Below are 13,417 nucleotides of genomic sequence, written 5' to 3' on the forward strand. Positions count from 1 at the left end.
AAATAGAGGGTGTTGTTTGTAGGTGAGTGGGGAAGTAGGTGATCACAGCAGTGAAAGACAAGAGAAAGAAAGAAACCACATGAACTGTGAGCAACAACAAAAAAAGAAACGAAACGGAACCATTCCAATTAAAGTAATGACGGAGGGTGACGGTGTTATATCTGCTATGACATCCTACTGATATTACTAGGTTAAACCCATTTTAAAGGAGAAAGTGTGAATGAATAAGAAAAGAGTGTAGCGGGTTCTTATCTGGAGTGCGGTCAGTATAACCACTGTGTGGTGCCGTGGTCGCGGTACAGCTGTCCGTCCACGTAGAGCCGGTCCACGGCGATGACAGCACGGGAGCCTTTCTGGATGAAGCTACGTCGAACTGGGAATTTGTAAACTTTGCATCATTTTACATTTTCAGGCCTTGTACTTTAACAAACTCATCCTAGGGATTTCATCAGATCATCAGAATTGATGGTTCCACATATGCCATACATCAGTGTGACAACAGAAATCTTTTTGATAATGCTTCATTAGTTCCCTATTAAATCCAGAATTAATATGAAATCCCGATCTTCACATACAAGGTCTTGAATCATCAACCCCCATCTTATCTTGATGACTTTATAGTACCGTATCACCCAATTAGAGCACTTCTCTCTCAGACTGCAGGCTTATGTTGTTCCTAGAATATTTTAAAGTAGAATTTGGAGAATCTGATGCAGATGGTGCATTTGGAAGACCTTGAGCATGTTGAGGTCCTGCTTGAAGATGACCCAGGTCCCAGATCCATAGAGAAGAATGAGTAATACCAGTGTGTGGTTCAGACAGATTTTGGTAATGAGGGTGATGCTGGTCTTCTTACAGACTCACCATCGGAGGGAGGCAAATGTCACCGTCGCTTCAGTGATTCTTGAGTGTATTTCAAGAATCAAGCAACACTGAAGGTTGTTGAACAGTTTTCATCTCTTGTTGTCATAGTCAGACTGTCCCCACTGGCCGACCTGCATGCGTTTATTTTTTTGTGTGTGTTTTACCTCCTGTCTTTCTCCCTCTCCATTTCTGGGGTTTGTTTACGAAAGTTGCTCTTCTGGAAGTCAGACGCCGAGTGCCATCCAACCCGGAAGCGCCTCTGTGCTGAAGCCGCCACACCGGCGATTGATGCGGCACTCAGCTGTTTCCAATTATCCACCATCTTGAGTTGAGCTACTTAACGACAGAGTCCGGCGACAGTCAGCGCTGGAGTTTTGCACAAAGCCTGGTAGTAGCCTTTAGTGTTGCGTATGACAGGAAACTGTGATAGAAGTAAGACTTGCCGTTTGCTGTTGTGACTTTCTACTATTAATGACGGAGAGGAAATTGTTGGATAGGATTCACAAGCACAGGATCACTGTTGGAGGAGACAGACGATGCACTAACACACACCATTTGGAAGCAGGAAAAACACACTGAGGATTGTTTGCACATTGGACTGTTTATTGAACTCTTTTTCACCGTAAATAAAAGCACTTTCTGTTCCCCAAAAGCACAGCATTTCGGTCCCCGGATATCCATAACTGGGTGCAGTACAGAGTCGGGGTGTACAGTTGGTGGGCACTTTTAAATGATGGCCTCTACTTCATCCTCATCGTCCGGATCAACCAGCAGGGCAAAACAATTCAAGTTCTGTGAGTTGGAATTCTTTGTGACATCCATCGTCTGTGAGCTGCTTCCAGTCCAGCTGGGGCGACTTGGGTGATGTCTGCTTAGTGCACTGGAGTTTCAATCATAGTCAAGCGTGAACAAGGTGGTGATCAGAGTCACAGTCTGGGCTTACTGCATGGATGTCTTGAAGAGAATATCAGAATCTGGCCTTTTTAGCACATAGTCCAGCCCTTTCCAATAGGATTTCTGAAAGTAAGGTGGTGTCTGATTGGGTGCTGGAAGATGGTATTCCCAATGAGCTCCCTGAATTTCCTTTTTGACTGTGTGGCGTGGAGTGTGGAATAACGTGAGCGTGAGTGGCAGAAGAGGAGCGAGTGTGCGAGCAAAAAGAGGAGCATGGCAAGTGTGTGGATTACCTCCCACACCTTCTATATATTGCACTGACTTTGTTATCTTCCCTTCTCACCCCTGGAGTCCTGGACCCTTTGGCCTGCACCTTATATATAATGCACTGTGGAGTTTGTAAATAAACTTTTGAAATCTTTTTGCCAAAAGTCTCAGTCTGTGCCTGAGTCTGTTTCATCCACCTTGACAAAGAGGGAATTTTTCCCTCCCACTATCTCCTAAGCGCTTCCTCATAGGGGGCTATACGATTGTTGGGATTTCCTCTGTTATATTATTTTAGGGCCTACCTTACAATATAAAGAGCCTTCACGCAACTTTCAGAGAGACAAACACGACATTGATGAAATCTATTCCCCGCTGCTGTCTAATCCATTAATGTAAATTAAAATGTTGTTATGAATTTATCAGTCATTAGAGAGTTTTCAGGAAATATTGATAAATGTTAGGTTTGTATCCCAAATGCTCCTGGAACTGGGAAAAAAATGCAACTTCCAGTTGAACTTTTGCTGTTTCCTATCTCTTTGAAGCTAAAAGGGGTCCCCAAATATAACATTGGATATCTCATTGGATATCACTGGAAAGGCCAGAATTTCCTCTATAACGTACATCAGGATTAAGTAGGGTAGCTCAAATAAGTCAAAAGATAGACTAAAAGCAAATGTCCATTACGTAAGCCATAAACGAATAGCCTTGGCCTCAGGAGGATATGTTGGAAGAAGATTTAGAGTGGGACTGATGTGGTTGGTGGGTTACAGCAAGGCCGTGATGATCCACTTGATAAAGTAAATCCATTGGGCATCTTTCTTGGCCTTCAGACAACAATTCTGTTGCCTTTGAACCAAATGGGACAGGCAAAAAACACAACAAAACAAGACAAACAAACAAATAAAAAACAGTGTTGATTTACTAACAAATCTGTTTAGTAATCCTTGTCTTTCTATTTTAGACAGTGTTTCTCCAGTCAAGACCAGACTAGCTCCTGTGTCAGCGCCTTGATAAATGACAGCATTCCCTGTTTAAAGTGCTGCTGTCATAAAGTTGAGCGTTTATAGAAGAAAACTCATTTACATGTCCATCTCCTTCATTTAAAGGACTTTTTTGTTTCTTTTAACACTTCAGTTCGAGATGCAAAGACTGCCTATCATTTTAGTTTCAAAGAGCAGAGGTATTATTTGACAACATTAGTGATATATATTCTTTTTTTTGTATAAACTTATGAGGACAGTTTTCTTGACAATGCATAGGGCGGTGGGCTGTATGTGGACTGTACTCATCTCTGCTATGATATTACCTAAAAATTATACTTACTTTTACTTGTATCACAGTTCTGGGTCATTTTGACCCAGCATTTTGACTTTCTTGCCTTTTGGTTCTTTGACTCTTGTTTATTTATTAGGTGTATTTTAAATAGACTACTTGCACTAGGGCATGTGACGTATTTCCGTTTCCAAATAGTACCGCTTGTGCGTTTCCGGTACGTTTGCTTATCTATCGGTAGCTATGCTAATGTCACTTCAGAATGAGTATAAAAAGGAAAGTATTTAAAACAGAACATTTTCAAAAACAGGAGAAGAAATACTCCGAGCATTGCTGTGTCCCACTTTGTTCAGCTTCAGCCAAATTTAACGGCATACTAAGTTTTCATGCCTTTCCGACCCATTCCGACTTGAGAAGACAATGGCTGGTAAATATACGCCAGGATCATTTCACGATTACCTCTCACACCAGGGTCTGCTGCAGACACTTTGCCAGTGATCAACTCATAGAGCCAACAACCCTCGATGGTCGAAGGAGGCTTATTAAAGGTGCTGTACCAACACTTTTTGAGTGGAATGGCTATAAAGTTGAACCACCGCGGCGTAGTGTTTGGGAGAGAACGGAGCGACGCCCTGAACTAGTTCCTCCTGACGATCAAGAAGAGCACAGTCTTACAAGAGATCATGACTACTGCTCAGTCCCTGAGCCGTCTGCATTGGACATATCAGCATCAGCTGCAGAAGACCTGTCCAAAGACGTGGAGACTCTGAGGAAGGAAATACAGGAGTTACGTGTCCAGCGAGAATTTGGGTTACAGCGCTTTGCTGGCTCCGACACTGACATCCGATTCTATACCAGGTACATCTAAGTTCTATTCAAGCTAACTGTTTAAAATATACCAAGGTCACCATCAGTTAAATTTCGAAAGTTTTTCCAGTCTTAATGAAAACAAAATAGAAATTTACTTTTTCTCTGCTGATTGTATGTTTTATGTAGATGCTTTAGTATTTAAACGATATCCTAATGCTACAGGTAAAATACAACACCAAATACTCTTAATCAGACTATTTTATACAGCATTCCATTAGCATATTTGTCACAGTTCACATTATTTTTATGTCAGTGTGTAATGTTAATTAATGATTGACACGATGTATGTCTCTCTCGTGAATAGATTTCCAAGCTATGATCATTTGATGGCATTCTGGGTTTTGATTGAGCCTTGCATCTATAAAATGATCCGGGTTTCAAGAGCCAAGTCAGCTGCCAATCGGAACGAAGAAGTGTTGACACCTGCACGCACATCAACAGTAGGTTATGGGTTTGTTGGTAGTTAGAACTAGAGGTGTAATGTTATTGTATTTATGTACAATAACATTACATTATGTACAGTAGCATACATACACAGGTGTATGTATGCTAGACTCAGTATCCTTTACATACATACACCTGTGCACTACAGCACCTCATTGTTTACCCCATGGTACAGTATGGTATGCCTAACCATTACAAAACATTTAGCCAAGAAAAGAATAATTTTACTAGTTCATAGCTTAAGGAGTAACATTTTCCCTTTTGTTTTCACCTTCCAGAGGCAGCTGCTACAGCCAATTGATGAGTTTTTTCTTTTCCTGGTTTTCCTGTCAGTTGGTTTGAAGGACAGGGACCTGGCATTTAACATACACCAGTCCACAGTGAGCCGCATTATTGCAACATGGACAAATTTTCTTGCCACTGCACTGGGGTCTCAGTGCATCTGGCTTACACGTGAAGAAGTGCAAGCTTACCTCCCTGAGGAATTCAAAGATTTCTCAGACACCCAGATGATCCTTGACTGTACAGAGCTGAGGTGTCAGACACCATCCTCACCACTTCTCCAAAGTGAAATGTACTCTTCGTACAAATCCCACTGTACGATGAAAGCCCTGGTTGGCATAGCTCCACATGGTCCAGTGACATTCATCTCTAATCTGTATGCTGGTTCGGTTAGTGACAAGGAACTATTCAAACAATCAGGCATTGCTGAGAAGTTGACTGAAGACATGGCAGTGATGGTAGATAAGGGCTTCCTAATCACCGATTGTTGTAAATGCAAAGTGTACTGCCCACCTTTTCTATCTAAGCAGAAGCAGATGCCAGCATACCAGGTTAAGGAGACGCAGGCCATAGCCAGACTCAGGGTACATGTGGAGCGAGTCATTAGGAGGATCAAACAGAACAAACTTTTTGATAGCATCATTACCATGTCACATGTTTATAATATCAACCAACTGTTTGCAGTGGCATGTATGCTGTCAAATTACCAGAACACAGCATTAGTTAAAAAATGGGTTAAGTGAGACAAGATGGATTTTTCCCAAGACACCAGTGCCAGTACAAGTAACTTATGGAAAATGACCTGCAGCTGAGGCCACTACAGTTGAATTTCTTCCTTCTCAGCTGACAATACTTGATTACAGAACTGGTACTTGAGTGCTGATAGTTGAGTTTCAGTTATTGATAATTCAAATTCATTGCAAATGTTTAATGTTAATAATACTGTTTAATTATACTACTATATTACTATTCAGATTCAACAAAACTATTTATCAAAATTATAAAGTAAATCACTAAATCGTTTTAAAACCATAAGTGACATTGAACTTTTGTAACATCAAAAATACCATTTGTCATTTTCTACAGTTCAGTTGTGTTATTGTCTAAATGTATATCAGTATGCTAGGCATGGAGTTTTAAATACTTACCATGTAAATAAGTTCTGCACAAATTCAATGTTTTAATGTGTGTTTTTAAAAATTAAATTGATGCCATTGCTTAAATAACAGTTTATTGATGTCACATAAAAGTAACATGTAACAACAAAAGAATTCATGAAATATATTGAAAATAAAACATCAGTTATTTTGTTCCAGCCAGCCTGAAGGATCTGTTTTTCTTTTTGCTGTTTTCACTGTTCATTTTTTCAAACAAAGGTATCTTGGCATATATATGTAAAAAAAGAAATAGTCTGCCTTTTCTCTGATTGCATTGTGCACATCTGTATCCATGTATATTCTTTGCACTAGGTAGTCCTCTTGTGCCCACACAACAAAGTCACACCACTGCATCCCACTGATGAGCAGTTGTCCTTGCACTTGCCAGTAATATGCGTGGCTCTTTTTTAGTTTAGGGGTACCACATTCCATCTGCACATATTTGCAGTCAATAAAGTTTTGTACATTGGGACATTTGAATTCGACGAAGCCAAACTGGGGGTATTCATTGGGGTCAAAAACAACACCATCAGGAGATGCAGCAAGCCAGGGGGCAATGGGGTGAATGACCAGACCACAGGGTGAGTAGTTAACATTCATTAGCCTACTATACTCTGCTGCTATTGCAGGCTCCATCTCAGTTCCTCTCCTCATGTCTGCTGTCTGCCTTGTTCCCTTCAATATACGCTCTGCTAGTGACTCGGCCGAGCTCTGGCCTCTGACGTGACACACCTCCCGAAACCTAGAGGCAGTCACTCTGGGCCTTCGGAGCTGATGCCACTCAGACGAAGAGCTTTGCTCACGTGTAGCTTCCTCTATTTTGTGAGCCATTTCCAGAGTTACAGACAAGCTTTTCAGATGCAGAAGCTCTTCTTCTGAGCACACAAACACACAATCTGATGGCAAGATGTCATACCCCTCCAGAGGCAAGTGCGGTGTTGGTGGTGCATCGCGGTGTAGTGTGATGTACCGGGTTGTCAAAACCGGCTGCTGATATGACAGAACACTGCCCTCCTGCACCAGCCCAAAGGCACTTTCCACAAGGGGCTTGTCAGGTCTCATGTTCATTGTGGTCACAAGTGGCCTGTCCTCAATATTAAATTTTGCATATGCCTCCGTTATTCTGAACAAGCAGGGATCTGGTAACGGACCCACCATGCCTCTGTAGAAGCCACTCCTAAAGAAAACATCAATGACAATAATGTAAGGAAGAAGGTTATTATACTGAACAACAACTAAACTAAAAACTAAAAGGTGTAAAACAGTGGTGCATAAGTTAGAGACTGGGATGTATATGTACATGACTGAGTTAGCCGTCTTCAGAAAGTGTAATGTTGTATGTAAATTAATACCTATTCTGACACATGTATGTATGAAAAAAAATAGCAACATACATTTGTAACACATGAAACCAAATTTTACAAATGTAATTACCGTACTCCAGTCTGGGCCATCCTATTTGGTACTGGCTTAGTGAAGATCATGGAGTTGATGGGTCCTGGCTTCACACCCTAACAGAAGACACATTTACTATGGATGGTGTTGCTGTTCATATGTAAACATGGACTAATTCAAAAACTTTAACCTCATTTAAATTACCACTGTCCGTGGCTTGTGCCATTGCTGTTCAGATTCCGTGCAGCTATGCACAGGGGGGACAACCGGCACTCTGAGTTGTGAGTAGTGTGCTGTTTGGAAGAGCAATGCCACTGTGTGATTGCACATAACAGCGCCTGCCACACAGGAGCACTGGCTATGTGTCAGTATCACCGGCGATGAATCCAGAAGCTTAATCTAAGAAGAAAGAACGAAAATTAAAAATGTAACATCTTCATGGAAGAGCCGAACAGGAACATAGTTCAGTGTTATGGTTACGTACCCTCCTGAATGCTTAGTGTTTCCTTCTCTCCCTATTAAAACAACTTAACCATGCTTGATAACTGTAATAACTTAGATTGTGTATATTTGCAGTATTAACTTGTTGTCAAATGTTTCTGATCACCCAAACACACGTTGATTTAACTATCTGACTAGTCAAATTAGGAGTGATAAAGCAGGGAGACAAGGAAAACATTCAAGTTGATGGGCCTTTAGGAATGAACTTAACTAATGCTTAAATGAACTGAACCCCACAGAACGGGGATTAACAACTTTACACAGCTTCCTGCCTACACTTAGTCTGTGTGGTGCCTCACTCTTCCTCATCGACCTGTAGCACAGGGCTCTCACACCGACCTCCCCTGACAACCTGTCTTTATTGGACACTGAATAAAGATACAAGTACCATTAGCATTATTTCTGTATTACTCATTTCAGCATGTCTTAAACATATATATTTTACACTTAGCAAGAGTAGCATTAGGTAGTTAACTACCTCCATAGTTAGCCAACTACCTAACGCTAATATAACAGTGTCTAACAACAAAAGTGACATTAGTTAAGAAAACCTCAACTATAGTTTAGGACGACATAAAACACCGTTTAAGAAAACATGTAATGTAGAGAACTGACATCAAATGAAGGACATAGCGGAGTAACGTAGTGTTTGCATTTGACGTTAGCTAGCGTTTCTTTGTCAGTTAATTTACGTTTTCTTACCTTCGTAGTTGTGTATATATGATGCAGCATATAACTTAATTCCTTTATCTAATTTGCTGGCGGGGGTAGTCGTCACTCTGCAAATCCGATGAACATCGGTGATGTTCAATTTTGGGAGCTCTTGTAGGCAGCGAGTGTAGAACGTCGCCATGGTTTAACCGCACCGGAAGCACTGGAGCAGGACTACATAGAACGCGGAAGTGTTAGTGCAAGTAGTCCATTTCTTAGCCCAGTATGATTACACGTCTGACTTTATTCTGTATTTCTAGTCTTGTTTTGCCTCTGTGATTCCTCCCTTGTTAGGTCAGCCTTGTCTTCAGGTGCATCTGTCTGTTCCCCTAGTCAGCCTGCGTCTCTGTGTTCTTCCTGTTTTACATTGATAGTCTCTTGTCGGTGCGCATCATGTTCTGCTTTGCTCTCCCCATCTTGTCAGTTTAATTAATGCCACCTGATGTTTCCTCTTTGCATGTTTCCCTCTTGTATTTAGTGTCTGCGTCTTCCTATGCTCGTTGTCACGATCGCCCACATTCAGGACGGTGTATTTCCCAGTGTGCTTCTCTAAGTTACAGAATCCTAGTTTAGTTTATTTCCGTTTGTATCACCTCTATGCCAGCAAATAAAGTTATGTATTTTGAGTTAACTTTTCCTGAAGTCTGCATTTGGGTCCTTCATCCTCCCCACCACATCACAACATGAAACTTGGAACTGATATTATTATTATTATTATTTTATTTTTGTTTCACACATGGTACAGCAGTAATGCATTCCCATACACAACCTTCCTTTCAATTAAAGTAACACTGTTTCCATGCATCTAAACTGAATTGAATATACATATAATTGTCTCACCTCTTCAGCTCTGGTTTCACCCCCCTTGAAAATTTGTCTCAATTACCAGCCACCACTACTTCCCACACAGGATATCGAGATGGCAGCCCCATCTGTGAAGGAACACTTATGCCACAGTCAGGGGATTTGGTGACAAGCCAGAGCAACTCTGCTCCGTGTCTCGTGTCAGTGTTTGTAGTTTTGCTTTCCTTGTCTCGTTAGGCCTGATTTGTCCCAGCTGTGTTTCTCTCCTGTCTCCCAATCCTTTATTGCTCCCTCTGTGTATTTAAGCACTGTATTGAGGTCTCCACCTTACCATGCTGTGTGTTCTGCCTGTCAGCCTTTCTTTGCTTAGTTTATTTTTCTAGGTTAGTTAGTTTTCTGTTCTTTTGCTTTCCAGCAATAAAGTCTGTTTTGGAATTCACTTTTGCCTGCTGGAGAGTGCACTTTGGGTCCACCATTGCTCCCGGCATGCAGCCTTCACATGACAGTCTCTCAGCTGGCCTGGGAATGCCTTGGTGTTTCCCTGGGAAAGCTGGAGGGGGTGACTGGGAAGAGGGAGGTCTTGGTTTCGCGACTTATGCTGCTGCTCACGTGAAAATGTCACGATCATTGTTGTGGGAGTTACAGATTTTTTATCAAATCTGCTCAGAGCAACAGCAAGTCTGAAAACTCTCCATAGAAACTCAATGAAGAGTTTGTTCAAAATCACCACTGGATTTCTCTAATGAGACACATTTTCAAATCGTCATATCTCCTTAACGAGGCGAAGTTAAGACATGAGGCTTAGACGCTCACAATTCAAGAATATTTTTCTCACCTATTACTGTTTGGCTATGAATTACGTTTGTTTGAGGGTAGGAAATTCGTCCTTCTCTCAAATTTCTTCAGATTTCAAACTCTTGAAATGTGTCACTTTGTTCTCTCGTCATATCTTTTTGATGGATTTCCACAGAGACCTGAAAACTTCAATGACTGTTCACCAAAGCCTGCTGTATCTTACAGTGGAAGAATGATATTGATGCTCTATATAGATTTGGAGTTAGAAAACCTTGTTTGGGGTCAAGTCAAGGCAGTTTTCGCTTCGCCTCTACTCAGTTATGGTACATTATACCTTTAATAATTCATATTTTATTTATAAATGGTCAATATTAGACGATTACTCCACCTCTTCTGAACAAAACAGTCTAAGAATGACCGTTCTAGCCCCTATGGTTAGGAAATTAGGGCCATTTGTTTAAGGGGAATCCTGAATGTCATAAATACACTGCAGAAAACCAGTACCTCTCTCTGTGTGTATGTGTCTGTGTAAGGGCTGGCTGAAGCAGGTGCAGCTGATTTGGCGCAAAGCCTCTTTGATTAGTGGATTAAAATTGAGCAGCTCCAGGCTGTTTGACTGACATAGCTACATCAGAGACCAAACAAAAAAAAGGAACTCTAGAGTCCAAAAATGCAGGAAAGCACATCAAAAACAAAATGAAACCAAGGCTCAACAAGAGTCCATGAAGACTTCAGGGGGCCGACCGTGCACACGGCAACGGCGGCGGCGGGCAAACAGGTCTGGAGGCCGACCACTTGGAAGGCAGTGGCGGCCACTGAGCAGGTCTTGAGGTCGGCCGCGATGCCAGTGATGGCGACGGGCAAACAGTTCTGGAGGCCAACCACTTGGAAGGCAGTGGCAGCCACTGAGCAGATCCCGAGGGCGGTCGCGATGCCAGCGGCGGCGACAAACTCTTTCCGGAGGCCGTCCCCGAAGGCCATGACGCCATCTTAGAGGCCCGGAAAACGGCCGGCAGAGGCGAGGCGGAACGGGTCGAGCTGGCTCTGACGGCGGCGTGGCAACCACAGGACCAGACGAGGCAGGACCAGACGAGGCAGGACCAGACGAAGGCGGAGCGGAGGCCGGAACAGGCGTGGATGAAGACACGGCTGCGGAACCTGACGGCAGCGGGACGGCTGCGGAACCTGACGGCAGCGATGCTGCAGGCGGTGATGCGAATGGTGATGATGTAGAAGTCGCGGGGATGATTCAGCAGGTGACGGCTGAACAGACTTCCCCGGACCGTCACCAGATGGGAGGATGTGCTGGGCGGGCTCCTCGGACCCACCAGCTAACTTGGCTTGAAGCTGGATGGGCAGCTTGGGCCCTCCAGCAGACGTGGCTTGAGGCCGGACAGGCGACTCGGGCCCTCCAGCTGACGACACTTGAGACTGGACGGGCGACTCAGGCCCTCCAGCTGATGACACTTGAGGCCGGACGGGCGACTCGGGCCCTCCAGCTGACGACACTTGAGGCAGGACCAGGCGACTCGGGCCTTCCAGCTGACGACACTTGAGGCAGGACGGGCGACTCGGGCCCTCCAGCTGACGAGGCATGACACTGGCTGGGTTCACCCGAACCCCCAGTAGACGAAACTTGAGGCTGGCTGGGTTCACTCGAACCCCCAGCAGACGAAACTTGAGGCTGGCTGGGTTCACCCGAACCCCCAGCAGACGAAACTTGAGGCTGGAGGGGCTCCTCGAGCCCTCCAGCTGGAGCAGATGCAGGGCCAGTGGCAATAGGGACCCCTGACTGAGGGTGAAGATGAGTGGCTGACTTAGCAGATGACAAAGTTAATGATTCCTCCACTAACTGCGCTACTGACTGGGCTATGGACTGTAACAAGGTTTGGAGAAAGTCTGATTGTGGTATAAACAGCTATGGATAGCAGGGGTGAAGACTGAGCTATGGGTGACTGAACTTGAGATGAAAGTGATGGTGGTGGAGTTGGTGACTGGGCTACAGGCGACTGCTGAGCAGGAAACACTGGACACTGAGCTACAGGCGGCTGCTGAGCAGGTGACACTGGAAACTGTGCTACAGGTGGCTGCTGAGCAGAAAACTGAGCACACATGGGCTTAAGAGTCTCTGGGGTGACACACACATTGTTTGCTCTCACAGAAATGTTGAGTTGAGGACGAACAGCAGTCACTATATGCTTGACGGGTTCATGAGCATGATAAACATCCAGAACTTTTTGAGGCATAGAGTCATAGATCTCCTTGGTTTCATCAACAGGTTTAGAAAGGTGAGGTATGGGACAGTCTAAATAGTGCAATTCACCGGGAGAATTGTCCTTCAAACAATCACTCATTTCATTTACAGTTCTTATTTCAGCAGAGGGCGAAAGAGTAGCCCCACCACTCACCCTAGCCGGCTGTTCAGAAAAAATCCTAGGCTCCCATTGGAGCTGTGAATGTTGGCGGCGGGTCCGCCGCTTTCCTGTCGAAGAGGGATCGAGACTGGCTGAGGGTGACGTGGCAAAACTCTGATGCGGCTGCTCCTGCGGTGTGGAAACGCTGAGTGAGTCGGGTGGCACAATAATGATTCCTAACATTTTGTAGAACGCCTGTGCAGGCGTAAGCTGGTTGCTTGCAGGCTCGTAGTAATCCTCCCGGGACCGGCTGGAGCGTTTTCTGCGAGACCGGGGCGTTCGCGGGGTGGAAGCAGACGAGTGAGCCGAAGGGTAGGCTGCCAGCGAGGAACGGCAGCACGGAGGCCCTCCAAGCGCTAGCCGGGTCCCGTCAAAACGGGAACTGCGCTTCCACAGTGAGTCCGCTGGATCCATTACTGGTCGAGTCATTCTGTCAGGGCTCTGTGTGCAGGCGGATGGAGAGGAGGATCCAAATGCGAGACTCTGAGACTGATTTGAAACTCAGAACCTTAGCTTTATTGCTGGTGCTAAACGACAACGTGAACAATGACACTGAGAACTGAACACACAGGCATAATTCTGAGGGTACAACGCAACACCGAGCATGGGAAAACACAGTGCTTATATACACAGGGTAGTAACGGGGGAATCGGCAACAGGAGGGAGACACAGCTGGGAGAGATGAGGGCTAACGAGACAGGGGGAACAAAGCTGCACACACTAACATAAGACAAAGACTTTCACAAT

At 44.2% G+C, this 13,417-nt stretch overlaps 2 protein-coding genes across 2 annotated transcripts; one reads left to right on the forward strand and one right to left on the reverse strand.

Annotated features, from left to right (window-relative positions):
• Positions 1-3,559: 3,559 nt before the first annotated feature.
• LOC147310751 (uncharacterized) lies at positions 3,560-5,145 on the forward strand. The gene is made up of 4 exons (XM_086267450.1): positions 3,560-4,155; positions 4,472-4,607; positions 4,890-4,991; positions 5,140-5,145. Exons 1-4 carry the CDS (start codon positions 3,560-3,562, stop codon positions 5,143-5,145), a joined length of 840 nt encoding a protein of 279 aa, XP_086123576.1.
• A 943-nt stretch (positions 5,146-6,088) lies between these two features.
• Positions 6,089-8,656, reverse strand: LOC147310752 (uncharacterized). The gene is made up of 5 exons (XM_086267391.1): positions 8,649-8,656; positions 8,223-8,314; positions 7,650-7,844; positions 7,485-7,561; positions 6,089-7,227 (listed from the first exon to the last, which is right to left on the reverse strand). Exons 2-5 carry the CDS (start codon positions 8,253-8,255, stop codon positions 6,252-6,254), a joined length of 1,281 nt encoding a protein of 426 aa, XP_086123517.1. The 5' UTR covers positions 8,256-8,314; positions 8,649-8,656; the 3' UTR covers positions 6,089-6,251.
• Positions 8,657-13,417: the final 4,761 nt, after the last annotated feature.

The sequence above is a fragment of the Aulonocara sp. 'chitande type north' Nkhata Bay genome, linkage group LG16 (assembly GCF_057382095.1).
Source record: "Aulonocara sp. 'chitande type north' Nkhata Bay isolate Kocher_YH1m ecotype deep benthic linkage group LG16, A_spYH_male_GT1.1, whole genome shotgun sequence".
NCBI lineage: Eukaryota > Metazoa > Chordata > Actinopteri > Cichliformes > Cichlidae > Aulonocara > Aulonocara sp. 'chitande type north' Nkhata Bay.